This window comes from Podarcis vaucheri (genome assembly GCF_965113315.1).
Source record: "Podarcis vaucheri genome assembly, chromosome: 11".
NCBI lineage: Eukaryota > Metazoa > Chordata > Lepidosauria > Squamata > Lacertidae > Podarcis > Podarcis vaucheri.
Window position 1 is genome coordinate 15,676,076 of NC_138749.1, and position 23,086 is coordinate 15,699,161.

Consider the following 23,086-nt stretch of genomic DNA (forward strand, 5'->3'; position numbering starts at 1 on the left):
GTGTCCGATACCAGTGACGCTTTATTGACCTGATGGAGGTACACAGGGCCAGCCCAAGACATTTTGGGACTTGAGGCAGATCCCAAAAGGACACCCCCCCCCCGCTAGGGAAGATTTGCATCAGGAACAAGGGGAGAAAGAAAGATCGACTTCTGGATATGTTGTCCTGGTGGATCCTGCCACCTGAGGCCATCGCCTCACCTTGCCACGCGAGTGAGCCAGCCCTAGAGGCAGATCTTGGAGCATATAGATCGCCTACCATACTGCTGCTACTACTACTACTACTAATAATAATTAATATATTTATACCCTGCCCATCTGGCTGGGCTTCCCCAGCCACTTTGGGTGGCTTCCAACAAAATATTAAAATACAGTAATGCATCAAACATTAAAAGCTTCCCTAAACAGGGCTGCCTTCAGATGTCTTCTAAAAGTCTGGTAGTTGTTTTTCTCTTTGACATCTGGTGGGAGGGCGTTCCACAGGGCAGGTGCCACTACCGAGAAGGCCCTCTGCCTGGTTCCCTGTAACTTGGCTTCTCTCAGTGAGGGAACCGCCAGAAGGCCCTCGGTGCTGGACCTCAGTGTCTGGGTAGAACGATGGGGGTCCTGCCGTTTAGGGCTTTAAAGAAGGTTCTGCTTTGTGGTGTTTAGCATCCCAGCTTGATTTGTTTGTAGCTTTCTCCGCCAGTTGGTCGACATGGTGGTCCCTGAAGTCGGGAATTGATGTCTGGAACTCAGAACTCCCTTCTAATTGTAACCCCCCCCCCAAATGTGTCTTTGGGGTTATAAGAGCTTTAATGGAGATTTAATCTTATTCCACTTAAATGCTGCTTGTATTTGCAAACTTTAACAAGCCTATTTTAAGACCTTGCTCTTTTCGTTTTCGTTTTCTAACAGGAGGAGTCTCGTATCCTTAGAGTTAAGGTTGTAGCTGGAATAGATCTAGCCAAAAAGGACATCTTTGGAGCCAGGTATGTACATTCCTCTTTTTTTATTGCTCTTGTGGCAGCAGAATCTAAATTACTGAGGCAATTGCCTCTTTTGTGTTGGCAGCATTAACTTTTCAAAACGGACAGGAACTGGTAGTAAACTGGGAAAAGAACCTGTATCTGCTTCCTTTAATTTATGCCCTTCAATGCAATTCGATTGGTTCGTATTTTGCTTGGATTTATATGCTGTGCTGTTATGATGATGGGTTTTTTGTGTGTGTGCTAAAATAATAATAATAAACCAACCAATTTGCCAATCATTTGTATCCTACTCCCTTTCATTTCTTAAAAAGGCGCCTATATTGAGGTTTGGGTAATATGCATATTTATTATAACGATAATGGGGGGGGAGGATTCATGAACTACAGTAACTTGTATAAAGTAGCAGCTAAGTACAATGGTGCCTCGCAAGACGAAAAGAATCTGTTCTGTGATTCTCTTCGTCTAGCGGTTTTTTCGTCTTGCGAAGCAAGCCCATTGACGGATTAGCGCTATTAGCGGCTTTTAGCGGCTTATCGGCTTATCAGATCAGCTGATAAGCGGCTTAGCGGCTTAGAAAAAGGGGGGAGGGGAAAAACCCCGCAGGAACTCGCAAGACATTGTCGTCTTGCGAAGCAAGCCCATAGGAGATTTGTTTTGCGAAGCACCTCCAAAACGGAAAACTCTTTCGTCTAGCGAGTTTTCCGTCTTGCGAGGCATTCGTCTTGCGGGGTACCACTGTATAGAAGCTGTGAACAAGGAAGCTCCTGCTCAAACCTCCTTTGATTCATGTGACTTTCAGAAATCCTGAAGCTGTGTTTGCATGTCATAATAAACCATGGTTTATCATAACAGGAGTGAACCTAGCCTCCCCACAGGCTTGTGTACTCTCTTTCCTCCTTTGACACAGCTTTGAGGAGTATTTCAAATGCTTTTGCTCCTGTTTTGGATTAACCACAGTTTGCAGTGTCAGGCAAACCCAACAAACCGCAGTTAATCTTAACAGTAGCTTGTCTGAAACAAGCAAACTTCAAACCACGGTTTATGTGTCTGGCGAGTTTCATGAAGCATGAATAAGATTAAAAACTGTTTAGGGTCTGAATTAAGCCGTAGTTTATCAAAAACTGAAGCAAAAGGTTCAAATTCTTTATGAGCAGGGGGGGAGGGAGAATGCACAAGTTGAGGGGTGCATAGAGCTGTTCATGTCACCAAAACCCATAGCTGAGGGTGACACTGAAATTAAGCCTACTTCCCTATGTGCAATATGAGGATAGTAGTTATAGAATTACTTTTATGGGGTTGTTAATATTATACTAAAATAATATATGTGAACTATTTCAAAATCAACATCATTGCCATTTCAAACTCTTTTAATTCTTTGTCAGGCCTATTTGGTGTTGAATAATGTGGTGTTGATGATGGAAGGACCTAGTTTTTGTGTGTGTTTTGGATGGAATACCAGTGATGTTTTCTTGCAGTGTTATTAATGTATTTACACTGCTCTAAAGACCAAGATTGCCCAAAGCAATGGACAACAATACCAATATGCTCAGCTTGCAGACTTAACCTATAGAATAAGAGAACAAGAAGATTGTTCTTCTTGTTGTTCAGAGAAGATTGAATATATGGGAAATAATTGTGCACAGCTGAAAACATTCGCAGCATTAAGATAAATTCAACCGTGTAAATAAGTTTTGATGGATGCAATAATGGGATACTGAATGTTATAGTTTTTTTGTAAAATATGCAGGGATTTATGATTTGTAAAATGAACCAGGGCAAGAGAAGAATGGAAGTCATTGATATTTTAAGGATGTAAAAATGAGTATTATTAATTGTAAAACAGAAAATTTAATAGATATTATATACAGAAAAAATACCAATAACAGCACCCCAACAGATCTCCACCCCCATCGTTCAGCCCAGACACCGAGGTCCAGCTCCGAGGGCCTTTTGGCAGTTCCCTCATTGCGAGAAGTGAGGTAGCAGGGAACCAAGCAGAGGGCCTTCTCGGTGGTGGCGCCCGCCCTGTGAAACACCCTCCCGTCAGATGTCAAAGAGATAAATAATTATACAACCTTCCGTAGACACCTGAAGGCAGTCCATTAGTGTGTGATGTTCTCTTGTGTTTTTGCATGTTCTGTTGGAAGCTGCCCAGAGTGGTTAGGGCAACCCAGTCAGATGGATAGGGTACAAATTATTATTATGAAATGAGAAAACCACTGCAAAATGGGTGAATAATACACTCTGTTTAAAAAAATGCAGTTGTATGTACCAAACTGTTTGGTTTACAGACTTTACCAAGTACAGTAGACCCCCCCTCTCTTGTATTCATGGCGCAGGAAGCTCCCCCTGGTGGCTGATGAGGATATAGGTAGAATACGTAGGGGACTAAGTAAATGTGGCGAATTTGCTTTCCAATTATTTCTTGCTCTCTAGACATTTCCCCCTTTGCCTCTCTGCTGTTTCTGTTTGCATCATGCTTCTTAGATTGCAAGCTATTATTTTAAACGTTAAACTGACTTGAGCGCTTTGCCAGATCGGTGGGGGATAAATGCAGCAAGTATTTGTATAAATGAATTTATATAAATACAGATGTCTCAAACAATCTGGAACTTGCCTTAGTAGGCCCTTTTAATGCAAAAGCTGACCTTCCTACCAAAATGATAAAAGTTTCATCACATCCTCTTGTTGTGCAAGCTTCCTGGGTGAGGTTCTAGTTTTGGATCCACAGGTTCCTTGTTTGAAATCTTCTTCCCCTGAAACCTCTTCTGTTATGTTTTCTCTCCCCCACCCCCAATCTCTTTTAATGGCAGATTGCTCCCATTTTGCATAATTACCAAAAACACTATTAATTAGGCAACCCAAGTGACTGCGAACGCTTTTTTTATAAAAAAAAATAATCACATAAAATCGTCTGGATATCTGTGGCGCACAATATGATGTTTTTGTGTGTGTGGAGGAGGGTTTGGAGAACATGATCAGGCATGGTGATGAATCAGACCTTCGAAATAGCTAGGTACTGTATTTAAAACTGCAGCAATTTCAAGTCGTGAAGCAGCAGCTCTCTATTCCATAATATGCCTTCTCCAGAATGATTTCCACTTTGGGTCTGGATAAAAGGTAAAGGGACCCCTGACCATTAGGTCCAGTCGTGACCGACTCTGGGGTTGCGGTGCTCATCTCGCTTTATTGGCCGAGGGAGCCGTCGTACAGCTTCTGGGTCATGTGGCCAGCATGACTAAGCCGCTTCTGGCGAACCAGAGCAGCGCACGGAAACGCCGTTTACCTTCCTGCCAGAGCGGTACCTATTTATCTACTTGCACTTTTGATGTGCTTTCGTGCTTGTCAGGGAACTGACATCAGAGAGAGAGGTGAAGGGGAGGCTCCCAGATTCTGCGGGCGAAGGACCAGCACCAGGGGAGAAGCAGCTCGGTAGAGGAGGAAGGTAATCAGCGCAACACCAGGGATAAAGGGGGCAAATGGGGGAAGCGGAGGGAGAGCTCCGGGATTCTTCTCTGGAGATTAGTGAGGAGAGCACAGGCCCTCCACTACCCACACCCTCCCGCGCAGTGAGAGAAGGCGGTGACTGGGAGTCAGACAGCTTTTATGCTGGAAAAGGTTTAAGAAACGCCCACAGACAGATTCTGCCAGCGACTGAGACAGCCACACGGAGATGGGCTGTGCAGTCAGAACGGTTTAACCAAGGCAATTAAGCCTAGAGAGGCGGCAGTTTACGCACGAGTAACTCATACCCATTACAGAACTGCTAGGTTGGCAGGAGCAGGGACCGAGCAACGGGAGCTCACCCCATCACAAGGATTCGAACTGCCAACCTTCTGATCGGCAAGTCCTAGGCTCTGTGGTTTAACCCACAGCACCACTAGGCATCGGGTATGAAGAGGACGCGCCTTGTAGCTCTTATAAAATCAGAACTTGGGCACATCCAAGCTGAATGTTGGAAGGTTCAGGAGAGACAAAAGGAGGTATGGTTAAACTATGGAGGTATGGAGGTATGGTTAAACTATGGAATCTGGAGAAAAAGGAGGAATTTATAGGCTACTGACCTCTGCTGAAGACAGTATGTCTCTGTATCGAAATTCGCCAGGGGCCAGGCGCATTTTGCCCCTGGCTATTGACCAACTGTGACCAAGTGGAGATGCCTGGGAGCCAGGATGGCGCATGATGTCTCCACCACCTGGAAATGCATGCCTGGGGATCCTTGGATCTTGGTTGCTTTCACACAGTAATGCCACATCCCATAGAATTCTATCCATCTGCACAATCAGAATGAATTTCAGGAACCAAAAAATTGCATTGAAAAATACAACTTTCGAGCCGTCTGGTCCCAAAACGGCAACTGGACCTTCTGTTTTGGCGACTGTAACCCTGGTTTGGGGAGCCATTTGGTGCCTGGTTTATATATCTGAGTTTCTAACACTGCCCTGTATTTCTGGAAATAGCACGTGGGGTGACTGCGGTGGTGCTCATGTGAACCTCTTATAGGCATCTTTTTGGCCACTGTGAGAACAGGATGCTTACCAGAACAAGGCCAATTTAGTAGGAAAGTGTGTCTTTCCCTTCTCGCCTGACCAATTGCTTCCTGCTCCCAGGCATGTTTACGCAGAATTAAAGGTAAAGGGGACCCCTGACAATTAGGTCCAGTCGTGGCCGATTCTGGGGTTGCGGCGCTCATCTCGCTTTATTGGCCAAGGGAGCTGGCATACAGCTTCCGGGTCATGTGGCCAGCATGACTAAGCCACTTCTGGCAAACCAGAGCAGTACCGCCGGAGCGGTACCTACATATCTACTTGCACTTTGACGTGCTTTCGAACTGCTAGGTTGGCAGGAGCAGGGACCGAGCAACAGGAGCTCACCCTGTCATGGGGATTCGAACCGCTGACCTTCTGATCGGCAAGTCCTAGGCTCAGTGGTTTAACCCACAGCACTTACATGGACTTAAGTCCCACTAAATTTAATAGTGTTTCCTCCTGAGTGAAGAGGGGTTGGTGCCTTAGAATGGATTCTTTCCATTACAGGAAGTGGGATTCCCGTATAAGCCTGAGGTTCCCTACTTGCCTGTTAAAAATTAAGCAGCTTGCGTAGAAATGGGGAGGAATGTGGGAGAGTCTTGTTTTAAAGTCTTTGGTGGCTGTCCTGAACTTCTGGTGAATCTGTCACACCTGATAACATCTTTTCTCTTTCACCATTGAAGAGGCTCAAGGGCAGACTGGTCCCACACTGCAGCGCTGATCTATTTTGGCCAGTGGAAGCTCATGCCACGATAAACCTGCTAGATGCTATGGGGTTTGGCCTCCCCACTTCCTTCAGTGATTTTGGTACACTAAAGGCATTGCTCAGTTTCTGCAAGGAGGCAATATGAGCTGGACAGCAAACCCGATTGTGCCAGATTGTTGTGCACTTCTTAACATCATTGAAGGAAAGGTTCTCTCTGTCTTGTTCTCCCGAACGTTGTCCTTGATACCCTCTTTCACTTGATCATTCATTTTTGAAGCAGTTATGATTCGGGCACATTTCAGTTGACGCACAACGCTGCTTGCATGGAGAGTGAGAACAAAATGACTGTTTACTATGTTTTATGGAGGGTTATTAAAACAGCCCGAATCAAGAGCCCTTGTTTTACTTCCCTTCTCCTTTGCCCCTGTGTCCTTGGAGGTGATTTGTTCGTACGCAAGAGATACGGACTGCCTGACCCATGCGGAAGTTTAAACCAAATGATTTCAGTCCGGGCTCCTTTGTAGTACAACCTTTTCGGATCTGTACAGGACTCCCAACTTCTTCACCCTGAAGCAGTGCTTCTCTGTCAACAACATACCGTATTTTTCGCTCTATAACACGCACCCGACCATAACACGCACATAGTTTTTAGAGGAGGAAAATCCGTAGGCATGCCACCCGTAAGCATTCCCTCCATAACACGCACAGACATTTCCCCTTACTTTTTAGGAGGAAAAAAGCGAGTGTTATGGTGCAAAAAATACAGTATGTTCTGTTCTGCACCAGTGTGGGGTTTGGTATCTGCAGCATCCTGAGGGCTGCTGTGCTATCTGCTCCAGAGGGGACCCGAGCAAGATTTTCAGTGGATAGGGTAAGATTTTCAGTGCTCTGATTAAAAACATAAGAAATGGCCTGCTTAAAGATTGATATATGATTTAGCGCCTGCTATTCCATCAAAGAAAACCTAATGAAAATGTTCTGTAGGTATTATATTACACCTTTGACACTCGCCAATATATATGTTAGAATCTAATCTGTGTTGGAAATGTAAGGAGGTGGAGGGGACTATGATCCAGGTATGGTGGAGCTGCGAAAAAGTTAAAGAATTCTGGGGATGTATCCACGAGGAGTTTAAAAAGATGTTTAAAATTTCTATAGGGAAAAAACCAGAGGCGTACCTATTGGGCATCTTAGGAAAGGATATCCCACAAGATAAGAAAAGATTATTCTTATATGCTACAGCCAAAGCCAGACTATTACTTGCAAAGAACTGGGAAGGAAACATTATACCCACAAAAGAGGATTGGATATGTAAATTATGTGAATTTATAGGAATGGCGAAGTTAACAGCAGCCATAAGACACCAGACAAATCAGAAACTAAGGTCAGAGTGGCAATGCTTTGAGGATTATATGAAAAAACACTGCTCTAAGGATAACATGTTGATATGTATAGATTATGTTTGTAAAGTACAATTAGAAAAAAATAATATTCTAAGAACATTAAGGATGAGATACAAAAGACGCAATGTTAACAAGAATTTAAATATTAAGGGATGGTGAATATTGGGGGAGGGAAGTCACATGGGGGTATTATTTGTTTTTATGGTTATTATTTTGCATTTTTGTATTTTTGATTGATTAGGATATGTTTTTGAAAATAAAAAATAAACAAAAAGAAAAAAGAGATGGCCTGCTGGACCACACCAATGGCCCATCAAATCCAGTGTTCTGTTTTCACAGTGGCCTTTTGTCACTAGTATAGAAATGAGTACAAGTGTGCTTTAATCGCAAAATGTAATTCAGAAGGCCTCACTTTGATTTGACTCTTCTTTGTGTGGAATCTGAGCTACTTTGGCCAAGCGCCTTAGATTTCTTTTTAAAGCTCAGGTGATTCCATTGTCACCAGAGACAATGACTCAGAAGGGGCTTTGTAGATGTTTGGAATCGTATTTTGCATCTGAAATGCGCCCAAAGTTATTGGAAGCAATCGTGCAACTGTGCGAACGCTTTAAAATTCTTGCTTTTCGTTTTGCAAGTTTGCTGCTGCGTCAGCTCTGTGTTAACAGTAAGCCATGAGTAATACCATTTTATGTGGACTTGGGTCAACACCAGGCAGGTCTGAACACCGAGGCAGCTGCTCAGTTTTCAATTCCGCTGTAGTGTTTCTCACATAAAATTCTGGTATTTCTTGTCTGCTGTTGGATGGAGGCAGGGCACCGGAAGCTCTTGAGGATGAGAGCAAGTTCCTTATTCATGAAATATGTGTAGGAGCAATGCTAAATTAGCAGGAGGTTCATAACAGGGTTCTCTGCAGCCCTGTTTGACTAAATCCCCAGGCTAAGGGGTGTTATCAAGGTTAGCTAGGCCTGTTTCAATTCCATTGGCAGTAGCCAGTGGAGTGCCCTGTAGCTAGGTGAACCCGGGCCAGCCGGCCACAAAATCCCAATAATTCACAGGAGAGGAACCCAATCAGGGCTGCCTTGCTGAAGCCAACACTGTGAAAAAGTCTCTCACCTTCCACTGCTCCATGTCCCTGCAGCCTCTCTTTGGATTGCTGTAAGATAAGCCCAGCTATTCCCCATTTGCACTAAACATTTAAAGCAGCGTCATACCATTTTAAACAGTCATGGCTCCCTGCCCCAAGAAACAACCCTGGGAGCTGAAATTCATTCAGGGTGCCGAGAATTGTAACGAGACCCCTGTTCCCTTCACAGAGCAGCCATTTCAAGAGTTCCCTAGAAAACAGGCATGACAACTCAATACAGTCATGCCTCATGTTACATTTGCTTCAGGTTGCGCATTTTCAGGTTGCGTCCCGCGGCGACCCAGAAGTACTGGAAAGGGCTACTTCCGGGTTTTGCCACTCGCGCATGCGCAGACACGCAAAATGATGTCACATGCATGCGCAGAAGCGGCAAATCACAACCCACACGCGCAGGTGCGGGTTGCGTTCCTTTCAGGTTGCGAACAGGGCTCCGGAACGGATCCCCGTTCGCAACCAGAGGTACCACTGTATTTGTTTCAAGGGGGCCAGGCCCCCTTCATCTCCAGGTGGCGCTGTGGGCATTGTGTCATACGTGTGACTTGTGATTCATGTCCAGTGGCCAGCTCCTCCATAGAGCGCTCAGCCTCCTCCGCCATGAGTGCGATGTGTGCCGCCCTTGCCCCCCGTCTTGGGGACTTATTATTTATACCCCACCCATCTGGCTGGGTTTGCCCAGCCACTCTGGGCGGCTTCCAACAAAAGATTAAAAATACATTAAAACATCAGTCATTAGAAACTTTCCTAGACAGGGCTGCCTTCAGATGTCTTCTAAAAGTCAGATAGTTTATTTATCTGATGGGAGGGCGTTCCACAGGGCGGGCGCCACAAAAGAGAGAGATGGCTAAGCCACTCAGAGAATTGTAGTTTTATGAGAGAAATAGGGGTCTCCTGACAACTCACAGCACTGCTACAATTCCCAGGATTCTTCGGGGAAGCTAAGGCTGTTTAAACGGCATGATGCTGTTTTAAAGATACAGTGTCATTGGGGGTCTCGAGAGATATTCGTTGATCGATGTTGTAGCTTGATTGGCTGCTTTCATTTGCTTATGAGAGAAATAGTTCTGCTTTTAAGTGATGCAAATAATCTTTGTGGTAGACATCTTCGATCAGGCATAGGCAAACATTTGCTCTCCAGATGTTTTGAGCCTACAGTTCCCATCATTCCTGACCACTGGTCCTGTTAGCTAGGGATGATGGGCGTTGTAGTCCCAAAACATCTGGAGGGCCGAGTTTGCCTATGCCTGTCTTTGATGCACCTCTCTCTCTTCTTCTTCTTCTTCTTCTTCTTCTTCTTCTTCTTCTTCTTCTTCTTCTCTCTCTCTCTCTCTCTCTCTCTCTCTCTCTCTGTGTGTGTGTGTAGGAAATGTGTGTTTCAATATGTTGCTTCCCACTTGCAGTTTTATGTAAGTTTTACCTGTATTGAAAATTAAAATAATAAAATATGCACTGTAGCATCTATTTTAGTCAGTGTGTTTTGAATAGAGCAGTTGTCATCAACTGTATGGGCTTATTTGGAATTATTCCCTTTCCTAAATCAGCAGAGAGAGAGAGAGAGAGAGAGAGAGAGCGCACAAACTTGCTTTTCCAAGAAAACTGGATAAAAGTGTGATACAGTATAATTAATCACACAGAGCTGAAAGAGGAATTTCCTCCTTCATCTCTCTGTACTTTCCAAGGGAGAAGAGGATGGCCACACTCACAGCCAAGAGAGCAGTGATTGGGAGAACTTGGGAAACTTCCTGGGTTCTAGGGGAAGACCTCAAGGCCACCAGTGGTGCCTATGAAGTCCACGCTGGCAACCCTTGGAATAGATTAACCTGGTTCAGCTACTGAGGTTGAAATCTTAAATGCGCCTCCTTGAGAGTTAAGTCCCATTGAGCTTGGCAGAACTAGGGTTCCGGGTAGATGGGCACAGGATGGTGCTGTAAACGCTGCAAACCCAATTTCAGAGAGAGCAGCTAAATAGGAACTTAAGAGCATTTCAGGTACGTAGTTTCCACAATTGTGCCATTCTGCAATGGGGCTGTGCAGGAGAAAGGCTGGGTTTCTCTTGCCTCCTTATGTCTCCAGCCCAGTTGGAATACTTTATAGGTTACACATGCAAATAATTCACCCTGAAGTCAACAAAAAGAGGTAGATCTCTCCTCCCTCCCATGACAAAACACAGATGGATGTTTAAGATATGGGAGGGTCAGGGTTTACAAGAGGATTCCTTTCCCGCAGAGTCCGGCAGCGGTGAATTTATAGCTTATACGTGCAGTTTGCTGTTCCTCTCTGCCGTCATCTTGGCGCAACTTGGAATATGCATCCGGCAGTCGTGGTTTAGGTATTTGCTCGCCTTTGGAGTCCAGCCTGCCACTTTAAGCATTTGACTGTGGGGCCGGTAAGTATAATTTTCTAAGAGCCCTTCTAATTTTCTCAGCAAAACCAGTGAAATAGAGCCATGAACATAAAGGAATGAATAGTAATGGGTAGCACTGCTTAGGCAGAGGTTCTACAGCAATTTTAGTCTAGAAGTCGTTCAGCGTATAGCATTTCATATGAAATTCATTTGTTTTCTACTTGAGTAAACTTGCATTGCTGCATAAGCCCAGTTTCATTGATGTTTTATGAATTGTACCCAACTAAGAGATAATGTAGTTATGTTAGTCATGTCCCTTAATTCCAGTGGGTCTACTCTGAGTAAGCCCAAATTGGATTCAGTCTTGTGTGTGTATCTGCTGATTAAAATGGACTTTACAATTTTTAGATTCAGGTAGGTAGCCGTGTTAGTCTGATGCAGACGAAATAAATAAATAAAATTAAAAAATTGTCCAGTAGCACCTTAAAAGGGTAAAGGACCCCTGACAGTTAAGTCCAGTCGTGAATGACTCTGGGGTTGCGGCGCTCATCTCGCTTTAGTGGCCGAGGGAGCCGACGTTTGTCCGCAGACAGTTTTCCCGGGTCATGTGAAAAAGTGTGCATGCACATGAAAACTTATACCCAGAACAAACTTAGTTGGTCTCTAAGGTGCTACTGGCCCATTCGGGCAGGGGTACCTTTACCTTTACCTTTAAGGTGCTACTGGACAATTTATTTATTTTTTTATTCACAATTTTCATTTTTAAACGCCCTGCTGACTAAGCCACCAGCCCATTTTCACAGATCAGTATATCTTCGTGGATGGGGTGAACTGGTGATAATGCAACCGTTTTTCAAATCCCTTTCATAGGGAATTGTTTAGAATTTTCCCACTCCTTGCATGCTTGTGAAATGTTGCTACCCTTTTGCCGTTCTTGAAGCGGGCTGGGAACTTGCAAATACATAGTTTCATGCTGAACTTTTGAAAATGGAATTGCAGCTCAACCAGAAACTCCTAAGGTTATCTCTGGTCTTCCAAAGTCACTGGCTGAATTCAGATATCATGCTAACCCCAGCTTTGAATCTGATTGGGAATCCTAACCATGGTTTGAACTCTTGTTCAACTCTTGAACGGTTGTATGCTTAGCACTTTCATATCTAGATTCAGGGACCTCCAGTGGTGCGTCAACATCTGTAACTGTGATTTGTCAATTCGGGTACATATTACGAATCCATAGTTTCAGGCAGTGATTTCTGATTTACAAGCCAATTTCAAACATGGTTTGTCCTTCTAGATATTGTACTTAAATCTATCAACCATTGTTTATAGTGAATCCTATGCGTGTCTACTTTGAAGTAAGCCCTGTGGAGTTCAGTGGAGTTTTACTCCCAAGTTAAGCATGTAAGAATGCAGGCTGTGTGTGCCTCAATCAAGCCACTACGGACTCTGTTTTCCATTCGCTGTAATTAAGCATGTCTGAAAAAGAGAGCTGTCCTTTTCACTGCATATTGATAGGATCTAGTTAATAAACTCTGGTCCCCCCGTCTTTAAAAAATAACACCAACACATTTACTTTCTTGCTTGTTTTCACAAAAAGTAGCTCAGTTGCAAATACACTTGTTGGCTGGGATGATAGGGAAACTGGAAGATATGTTTGCTGGGAACATTGTTTTGTATAACTGCATGAAATAAACCAGGATAACACAGCCAAATTATTAATACGTTGTGAGTAGGGATGGCAGATCCTGTACATTTTAGTTTCTTAATTCCTTAGTCTTAGATTCATTTCTTCAAATTTTCATATCAGTTTGCATTTTAAAAAAAGATACTCACAAAAAATAATCTGCATCAATTCTAATATAGAGATGTGCGTAACAGAGACATTTTTGCATGCAATTTCCTTAGTGGAAGCTTATCGAATATATGTGAATTTTTATACACAGTTCCTAATAGACACATTAATTGTTTGGAAAACTGCACTGCACGATTCAGAAAAGTTCCTGTGTGGGAAGACGGCTGCATTTTGGTTTTCATATTCCTTGAAGTGTTAATTTGGTAGGCTTGCAATGTGAACCGAACTGAATTCCTTCCCCATCCCTTGTTTGTGAGTTAATCCAGACATTTTTAAACCTCCTTTGGCAGCTCCCCCCAGCTGCTTTTGAAGGTCTACAATTTTTGTGAATTAACAGTGCAAGTAACTGGAAACTTTTGCTTGCTGGTAGAATGCATTGGCATCGTGTGGAAGTGCATATGGGGAGGACCCAGGTCACATGACTGCTACCCTTCTTTTTGTGGGAAAACTGTTGCACGAATCAGCTCTTATGTACATGGTCCTCTGTGTGGCGTTCCCACAACATGTGTAAAGGCTGTGTGCGGGAGCCAGGTCCTGTGACCAGTAGGACTTTGCAGGACTGGGGCCTTCCTAAGTTTGTTCTGAAGAGGCAAGGCACAGCCTCACAGGTGAGGCCAATTGGTAACTCACAGCACCTGGTGGCAAGAGCTGGGAAGGGATATAAGGTCAGCATTTCCCTTTAGCTCTTTACCACAGCAACACGTTCCCTGTCTTGTTGCGTTTGGCTCCTTGATCCTTGGACTCTTGGCTTCTTGACTCCCGCCTCTCTGACCCTCGGACTCTTGGCTTCCTGACTCCTGGCTTCTGGACTCCCATTCCTGCTCCCACTCCACCATCTTTCCCCCTCTCCTGACGTCCCCAGCCAGGACTTGGATCGCCCGTGAACCGGACTGTGACAACATGTGCGTCTTTCGGTACACAGGAAGCTGCCTTTCTACTAGGTCACAGTACGTACTGGTCTGTATTGTCTGATCTGCTCTGTTCTGACCAGTGGAGGCTGTCTAGGATCTTAAGCAGAGGACTTTCCCATTACCTGCTGCCTGAGATCCTTTTAACTGGAGATGACAGAGACTGAATGTGGGTCCCTTTGCAAGCAAAGCATGAGCTTTACCTTTAGAGAGTCCCTTCTGTTTGGTGGAAATGAGGGGCCTGTGCCCATTGTTCAATCACATAAATGGGACTTGGGCATGTGGCATTTCATAGAATCATAGAGTTGGAAGGGACCACAAGGGTCATCTAGTCCAACCCCCTGCAATGCAGGAATCTTTTACCCAACATGGGGCTTCAACCCATGACTCTGAGATCAAGAGTCTCACGCTCCACAACTAAGCTATGGAGCAAGTCATGGAACTAGTTAAGTGATACACAGTGGTACCTTCGTTCTCGAACTTAATCCATTCCAGGAGTCCATTCAACTCAGAAAACCATTCAAAAACCAAGGTGCGACTTCCGATTGGCTGCAGCAGCTTCTGAAAAACGTTTGCAAACCGGAACACTTACTTCTGGGTTTGTGGCGCTTAGGAGCCAAGCTGTTCGAGAACCCAAGGTACCACTGTACAGATTTGGTTAACTGTAAATAAAACCTCTAAGCAGATTACAAAGATGTAAAAAAACACCACCACCACATTAAACTTGCCAATAAAAATGAACAAGTTATAAAAAGCAAAATGAAGAAAACCAACAGCTAGAAATATATATTCTAAGCCAAAATTGCAGATCAAAAATACACCTCAACTCCATATGTCTGGGTAAGCCTACCAAAACAAAAAAAGTTTTTAGCAGGCACCAAAAGGAAGCTCCTGCAGTCAACCGGAAGCTGCGTCAGACGTTCGAGTTCCAAAGAATGTTTGCAAACCGGAACACTCACTTCCGGGTTTGCGGTGTTCAAGAGCCAAAATGTTTGACTCGCAAGGCGTTCGTCATCCAAGGTACAACTGTACTTTGGAGAGGGTTCAGGTTTAGTGACAAGTTTATTGTGCATGCAGTTGCAAACCTGTGCAAAGTTTCCTTGACTCTGAAACATCATGTAACTAGTACCACAATTAGCAGTAATTGGGGGTTTTCCTTCACCTCCTAAGCCGAGCAATTGCATAGTGATGTTCTTACCCTTTGGAATAATCCCCAGGTCCATTTCAACAAATTTATCACATTTCCTTGTGTTTACTACTCACTATCTGAAACCAGTTTCATGATGTTCAGATTGCAGGCCTGTCCCTTCCTTACTGCCCTGCTTCTGATTTTCTCTTGTGGTGCTGTGCCTCTTGTGTCACATGGCTCAGCTCCCTGTGTGATACCAACAGATGAAACGGCAAGCATAACATGAAAACAAGTCAGAGGGCCATAAAGATTGCTGCATGTTGCTTTAAGGGTGTAATGCTGTTAGGTAATATTTTGACCAGCTCATTTGAGTCTTCAGATGCAACAATCTCTTAGAGCTAAACCACAAAGCCAAATTACAGGTTGCCTTAATCAGGCATGGCCAAACTTGGCCCTCCAGATGTTTTGGGACTACAGTTCCCATCATCCCTGGCCACTGGTCCTGTTAGCTAAGGATGATGGGAGTTGTAGTCCCAAAACATCTGGAGAGCAAAGTTTGGCCATGCCTGCCTTAAATGCATTATGACACCCTCCCACCCCCTTGCAAACACATCTCCTCCCTGCCACTAACATTATATTAGTTGCAGATGTGTGATTTGACATTCTGCTCAGCATTGCCAATGTAGCAGAGAAAACTGAGCCGTAGTAATGCTGCATTATGTATGATATGTGCTTTACAACAACAACAACAAATAATTTATTATTTATATGCCATCCATCTGACTGGGTTGCCCCAGCCACTATGGGAGGCTCCCAACAAAATATTAAAAACAATAAAATAGAAAACACTAAAAACTCCTCTAAAAAATTCTTCTGAAAGTCAAGTATTAAGTAAGTGGTTCTCAAAGGTTTTTTTCTTTTTTTTCTGGACAGCTTGACAATACTCTGGAGGAAATGGTGGACCACAACTTTTTTCTTCTTCAGTGCTGCTTTCAAAAGCAGACCTGTATTATGAAATTCATGGGCGCTAGGATAGCTCAGTTGCTTAGAGTGTGGTGCTGATAACGCCAAAAGTTGCAGGTTCAATTCCTATATAGAACAGCTGCATATTCTTGTGTCGCATAGAGTTGGACTACATGATCCGAAGATCCGTTCCAATTCTATGATCCACCTAATGCAGAAGAGTCTGTTTAAGAGGGGGGGAAATGAGTATTGTTTTAATAATTTATATACCTGTCTTTCATTTTGAGAAGAAACATGAAGGTGCTTCACATACAAGTGAAAGCCAACATCAAATAAACAAGTATTAAGCAATTATAAAAATATAGCTACACGTAATTAAAACACCTAGCAAAATGATTTCATCAAAACATCTGCAATTAAAACGTATAATAAACAAGCTCGTTAAAATGTAGCTCCAATGGTTAAAAACAGTTAAAAGAACAATTTAAACAGAAGGTTGAAGCCAGGAGATCAGGGAACAATTGTCTAAACAGGTGTGTCTTCCAGAGATGGCAGAACGCCAGTACTGATGGGGCAACTTATATTTCAGCAGGGAGGGCATTGCACAACAGCAGTACGACTGGTGGAAACGTCCATCTCTGTGTTGCCACCAACCTGAATAGTCGTCAGGCCATGGCAAAACTAACTAGGTTCAATTTCTAAATTGCTATACTGCCCTTTATCCAGAAGATCACAGGGCAGTTTAACATACAAAACATTTCTGGGCAGTAAATGGGAAGGGGTCCTACCCTGGTCCAGAGTTGTTTAGGGCTTTGTATGCAAGTAATAAGACCTTAAAGCTCGTTTAGTGGTTAATAGGCAGTCAGTGCATCTATCACTTAGCACTGGTGTCCAGAGTCAAACCCAAAGCACGGTCCCATAGGCAGTGTGGTGTAGTGGTTGGAGCCAAGGATGCCCATTCATCAACATGGGCAGTTCAGCAGACCCAGCCCCTCCGCTTGGCTTCCCTTTTGCACGCTGATTGCAGCATCTGGGCTTGATGAGGCCTGTGACCCTCACCTGTCCTGAGCCTACTCCAGCTAAGGAATCATACACCTTCTCCCAGAGCTAGCGAGCCCCACCTGGCCAGCTAGAGATCTGGGTTGTGGGTCCTTGCCTGCCTCAGCCTCCTTGTGCACTCCTCTTGCTGCTCCCTATGCCCACCGTGTTTGGGGAGACAGGGACCCTCTGGTTCTGGTGATGGGTCCTGCTGTTCTGGTTCCTGTGCATTGACCTTCATCACCCTGTGAGTACTTCCTTTCCCACTCCCTGTTGCCCCAGTGTGTCCCAGTCCCAGATCCATACCTTGTTGGGATCCTCTTCCTCCATTTCCTCTTCCTGGGACACTGGCCATGCCTGGCTGGGGCTGATGGAAACAGAATCCTTCATCACCTGGAGGGGTGACACACTGCCTTCTCCTGTTTTTTCTATGGTGCCAGATGTGCTCTGGCCTACTTAGATGCACAGCTCCAAAGCTTCCACCTTTTTAATTCTACCAGCACTTGCACTTTCTTGGGTATTTCATCACTAAACCTTCTGACCTATCCAGTGTCCTGGTTCGGAACATAAAGACACCCAGGGCAGATTTTTAATTGAGGCAATTTTGATTGCAAGGAAATAGGCCACTTTAAGATTTTCCTTTTTGTATGCAACATTCAAAATATATTCTATGGGGAAGACGCTTGGACGCTTGACTTGTCAAGACAGAGACTGCAGTATGTAGTTGTTGTGCAATTCTTCTTTTTACCGCAGTAAGGAGCAGAAACATCAAATCCTCAGACTGAAGTAAGTGTGTGTGTGTGTGTGTGTGTGTGTGTGTGTGTGTGTACACACACACACAAAAACACAAAAGTGTTTTGTAAATGACTAAACACAGATTCTGATAGTGGGATGCTGTTTATGCAAGAGCAAGGAATAAATACCCACTGGATTATTCGTAGCACAGTCAAATCGATTTTAGAATCAATGAGACTAAATAGGTTTAAAGTCAGGCTACATCAGCATAGCTCACTTCTGAATTGGACTGCTTAGACCAATAATACATGCCATAGAAATAATCTAATCCTTTTAACCCTGCGTGCATGCATTGACACTTGGGGATTTGAACTCTTAACACAGCCAGTGAGATATATTTGCACTGAAACTAAAGTTCAGTGCACAGAGTTGACGTTTTGGTGACAGAGATTCTGATTGCTAGGTGTGTTTTGTTTTTGTTTTGTTTTTTAAAGTGTTCATGGGTGACTAGAGGGCCAAGCCCAACATTATATAGTAAATCAGACATTTGACAAAAAACGTGTATCTAGTTCAGTGTTGATGCTTAAAAATGCAAATAGCTGTGAGAGGCTGCAGACATTTCTGGAAGATACTTGTATTTTTTCTTTGTGGATGGAAATGCAGTGTTTGAATTTTGCACTTCTGCAAAATCTGCTTGAAAGAGGCAAAATTGGGACGAGTGCACACCATAAGCAGTAGTCCCAGTCCCACTTTCAAATTACATTCCATGAAGAAATAACTACCTGCCACTTAAACTCCTGTTTAAGGGACGCGGGTGGCGCTGTGGGTAAAACCTCAGTGCCTAGGACTTGCCGATCGTATGGTTGGTGGTTCGAATCCCCGCGGCGGGGTGAGCTCCTGTCCTTTGGTCCCAGCTCCTGCCCACCTAGCAGTTCGAAAGCACTCTTAAGTGCAAGTAGATAAATAGGGACCGCTTTTATAGTTGGCGTTTCCGTGTGCTGCAATGGTGCTGGCTCGCCAGAGCAGCTTCGTCACGCTGGCCATGTGACCCTGAAGTGTCTCCGGACAGCGCTGGCTCCTGGCCTCTTAAGTGAGATGGGCGCACAACCCTAGAGTCGGACACGACTGGCCCGTATGGGCAGGGGTACCTTTACCTTTACTCCATGTTTGAAATTAGCCAGGCGCTAGGCGCATTTTGCACCTGGTTATTGGCCACTTGCAACCAGGTGGAGATGCCTGGGCGCTAGGATGCTGCATGACGTCTCTACCATCTGGAGGTGCAAGCCTGGGGATCATTGGATCTTGACTGTTTTCATATACATCCTGTGGAATTCTATCAGTTATAGTTTATCTGCACAACCAGAATGAATTTCAGAAACCAAATTGCTTTTTTCTGTGGAGGCTGAACAGGAGCAGTGAACAAGCCTATAGTTAATTGTTGTTGCTTTTCTCAACTCCCCCCCCCCCAACTGCCTTGCTCACATTGTGAAGAATATTCTAACGTTATGACTGGTCCATGTCACCCTTAAGAAAAAGAGGTAGGAATAGACCGATATATATGTGGATTGTCCCTGGATAAACTGCATTTTCTTCTTTAAGTTCTCAAAGCTCTCACTTAGCTCATGGTTGTCATCTGAACTAGCCAAATGTTCAGAATTAATCACAGTCAGTCCATCATTTGAAAAATAAGACTTTGGAGCTGTCTTGCCCCAAGATGGCAACAAGACTTTCCATCTTGGTGTCTGTAACCTTGGTTTAAGGAGCCATTTGGAGCCTAGCTTTATATATATGAGTTTCTAGCACTGCTCTCAAACATAGACAGCATCTTAAAAAGCAGAGACATCACCTTGCCAACAAAGGTCCGTATAGTTAAAGCTATGGTTTTCCCAGTAGTGATGTATGGAAGTGAGAGCTGGACCATAAAGAAGTCTGATCGCTGAAGAATTGATGCTTTTGAATTATGGTGCTGGAGGAGACTCTTGAGAGTCCCATGGACTGCAAGAAGATCAAACTGATCTATTCTGAAGGAAATCAGCCCTGAGTGCTCACTGGAAGGACAGATCCTGAAGCTGCGGCTCTAATACTTTGGCCACCTCATGAGAAGAGAAGACTCCCTGGAAAAGACCCTGATGTTGGGAAAGATGGAGGGCACAAGGAGAAGGGGACGACAGAGGACAAGATGGTTGGACAGTGTTCTCAAAGCTACTAACATGAGTCTGACCAAACTGCGGGAGGCAGTGGAAGACAGGAGTGCCTCAACTAAATGACTAAACAACAACAACACTGCTCTTGACCTAATTTCAAAAGTTACCTGCGAGTGATCAGCTCAGATTTCTGGCAAGACTGATCTGCCCCCTCAACTGGCAGGCTAGTTGACAGAAAGACCAGAGGGTAGGGAGTTGGCCCCACCCACCAACATCTAGAGCTCCTTCCACTGACAGCATGCAACCCCCTATAATAAGGGAATTTGGCCCTCAACAGAAAAGTGATTTCTTTGTTTCACACTCTTGCAAAGGGATGCCAATTGAATGTTGGAAATGCCCCCAGCTTTGGCCTGCAATAGCCATGGGAGTCTATCCCATTTGCTGCATGCTGTGATTTGTTTTTGCATTTTGGAAGCCTCCCTGTGGATTTAAATTTGGCTTCTTGCCTATCGGAGGAAGATTTAGCAATAGGCATGTCTTTGTAGTGTTCCTAGGAAATCCCCAGAGCTAAAGGCAAAAGTGTGGCTCCATTTTTGGGATTTCAACATAACTGCTTCTGTCTTTGTGCACAAACTGGTTCAGCAGAGTTTACCCTGTCTCAGATGGAGCATCTGGTGCGCAAACACTTCAAGGAGCCTGGGATTGCCACACATCTTCTGCTTTCTCCCTCTTTGTTATGATGTATGCTCATGCCATAGTTACCATGGAAGCCGGTGAGCTGGTGGGAGGGGGGGGGAGAATAAAAGCCTTTTCTTAATTGCTAAATGTTGCAGCTTTCCATGTGCGTTAGCTGACATCTCTGGTAATTGGATTTCACAGATATTGTCTCTCTCTCTTTCCACCCCGCATTCTGCTGCGGCTTTCTGTGTTTTGACTAATACTCTACTGCAGCATTGCCTAGCATCCAGAAAGAGGCATGTTTTTGGTTCCATTCCCTCCTGCCTGGTTCTGTTATTGCTGCTAATGTGCAAGGCTTTGTGAGTTTCCAGAAAGGACTGAGCAAGGTTCAGCTTACAAGCCCCACCAACAGAAGGCTGCACAAGGTCTTCTGCTAGTGCAACAAGGCTTCTCCCCTAGTGTGCCCCAGCCCCCCAGAAAATAGGTTTGGGGTGTGTGTCCGGAGAATCACTGGGACAGCGCATGGGGGGCAGAGAGGGCAGATCATTCCATCAGGCAAGCAGAGACACTTGCGCTGAAGAAATCACCTGCTTAGCACTATGCTGATTTCCTCCCACCATGTTTTGTGGTTCTGCCTCCAGCACACAGCTGTTGCCTCTTAATAATAGAAAACTCTGGGAGTATTGTGACTTGAAGAAAAATCCCACCGGGCTCTTTAAGGACCATTGCGTTCAGATGCCCACTAGAACAGCCTTCCTCTGTTGCATGGGGAACATACATCTTATCTTTGTAAGCTGAGGAAAACTTGGTGTGGAGGAAGACCCGTTGTAAGCATTCATGTTTCTCTCCATTCCTTAAACCCCTGGTTAATTGGTTTCCAGACCCGAAGTGCTGTTTTGACCTATACGTAAAGCCTAAAGCAGCTCAGGACCGCAATTCCCCAAGGACCGCCTCTTTTCATATGAACCTACTCGGACCCTGAGATCATCTTCTGAGGTCCTCCTTTGTGTGCCTCCTCCTCAAGAGGTCCAGAAGGTGGAAACATGAGAACAGGGCCTTCTCTGCAGTGGCTCCCCGTCTGTGGAATGCTCTCCCCAGGAAAGCTTGCCTGGCGCCTTCATTATACACCTTTAGGCGCCAGGCAGAAACGTTCCTTTTTAAACCAGGCCTTTGGTTGATTTTATTGGCATCCCATGCCCTTTTAAAATGTGGCTTTATTTTTTTTTGGGGGGGGGGTTATTGCGTTGTTGAGTTTTATTTTGATTATGTATTTTGTGATTTTATATTTTGATTTTGTTCTCTGAACCGCCCTGAGACCTCCGGGTGCAAGGCTGTATAGAAATTCAATCAATCAATCAATCACTGTTTTCAGTTCCCACTGGAACAGGAGCTAAACCCGTGCCGCTGACGCTGGTGACCCCAGCCCTTGTGAGAAGCACAAGGATGCTTCTCACAGAATCATAAAGTTGGAAGGGGCCACGTGGATGAAGCCTCTGCAATGCAGGAATCTCTTGCCCAATGCAGGGCTTGAACCCACAACCCTGAGATTAAGAGTCTCGTGCTCTACTGACTGAGCTATCGGCAGTCATCCAGGGAAAGGCCGTAGCTCAGTGGTAGAGCAACCGCCTTGGATATAGAAGGGCTCTGGTTCCATCCCTGGTATCTGCAGGTAGTAGGGGTGGGAATGTTTCCTGTTTGAAACTCAAGATGGCCACCGCCAGTTACTGTAGACAGCACTGAACTCAATGATTCTGTGTTCTGTATTAGGTGCAGGGAACCCTTGGCCCTCCAGCTGTTGCTGAACTACAACTCCCATAAGCCCCAGCAAGCGTGGCGATGGACGGTGGGAGTTGTAGTTCAACACCATCTGGAAGACCAAAGGTTCCCTTCACCTGTTCTATAGCTTCAGCCTTGCCTCTGATTTCACTGAGTGGATTTAGGCAGGTCTTATTCTCTCAATGTCGCAAACAAAACACACGCCCCTTTCCAACGTGAGGGAAATAATTCTCTACCTTTCAGAGTCACCGTGAGGATTGTGACGGGGGTAATTGTTTTATTTATTACATTTTGAGGGTGGTGCACACGGTCCACCCCTTTCCAATTGTATCCTTGCAGCAACCCTGAGAGACAAGTTAGGCTGAGAGAGAGAGAAAGAGTGAGTGCCACACCAGAGTATGATTTGAACCCAGTCAAGTCCTGGTCCGGCGCTCCAACCACTGCACCACACTGCCTCCTGGCACATAAAGCACTTTAAGCACACAAGAGGAGCTCTTTAAATGCCAAGCGCTTTTGCTTGCTCCCTTTTCTTGTCTTCCGTTTCTGAAGAAGGCAGGGAATTGGTAGGGAATTTGTTTGAAAAATCAGTACTGTACCTTGGAACGGTGGTGGAAAGCAGCCTAGGTGGAGTCGTGTGTGTGTGTGTGTGTGTGTGTGTGTTCAAAGCTCCCTTGTCATACAGACAAGGTTTGCTGTCTTCCCTGTGAGTCATCATTATAGCTCGCAGCTCCCTGAATTCCAGCTTAGCAGCGTGAGAGCAAGATTTCTA

At 44.7% G+C, this 23,086-nt stretch overlaps 1 protein-coding gene and 1 long non-coding RNA gene across 5 annotated transcripts in view; one reads left to right on the forward strand and one right to left on the reverse strand.

Moving 5' to 3' along the window:
- The window catches only part of NEDD4L (NEDD4 like E3 ubiquitin protein ligase), a 250,903-nt gene that overhangs the window by 80,100 nt on the left and 147,717 nt on the right, over positions 1 to 23,086 (forward strand). For all 4 annotated transcript variants that reach the window (XM_082241797.1, XM_082241798.1, XM_082241799.1 and 1 more), the window contains exon 2: positions 898 to 971. In XM_082241797.1, the coding sequence (XP_082097923.1) occupies positions 898 to 971 (74 nt within the window). The remainder of the gene's footprint in view (positions 1 to 897; positions 972 to 23,086) is intronic.
- On the reverse strand, positions 6,979 to 23,007 carry LOC309514317. Its single transcript, XR_014211918.1, has 3 exons — positions 22,914 to 23,007; positions 15,053 to 15,229; positions 6,979 to 7,094 (listed from the first exon to the last, which is right to left on the reverse strand). It is a non-coding gene; the product is annotated as an uncharacterized lncRNA (long non-coding RNA).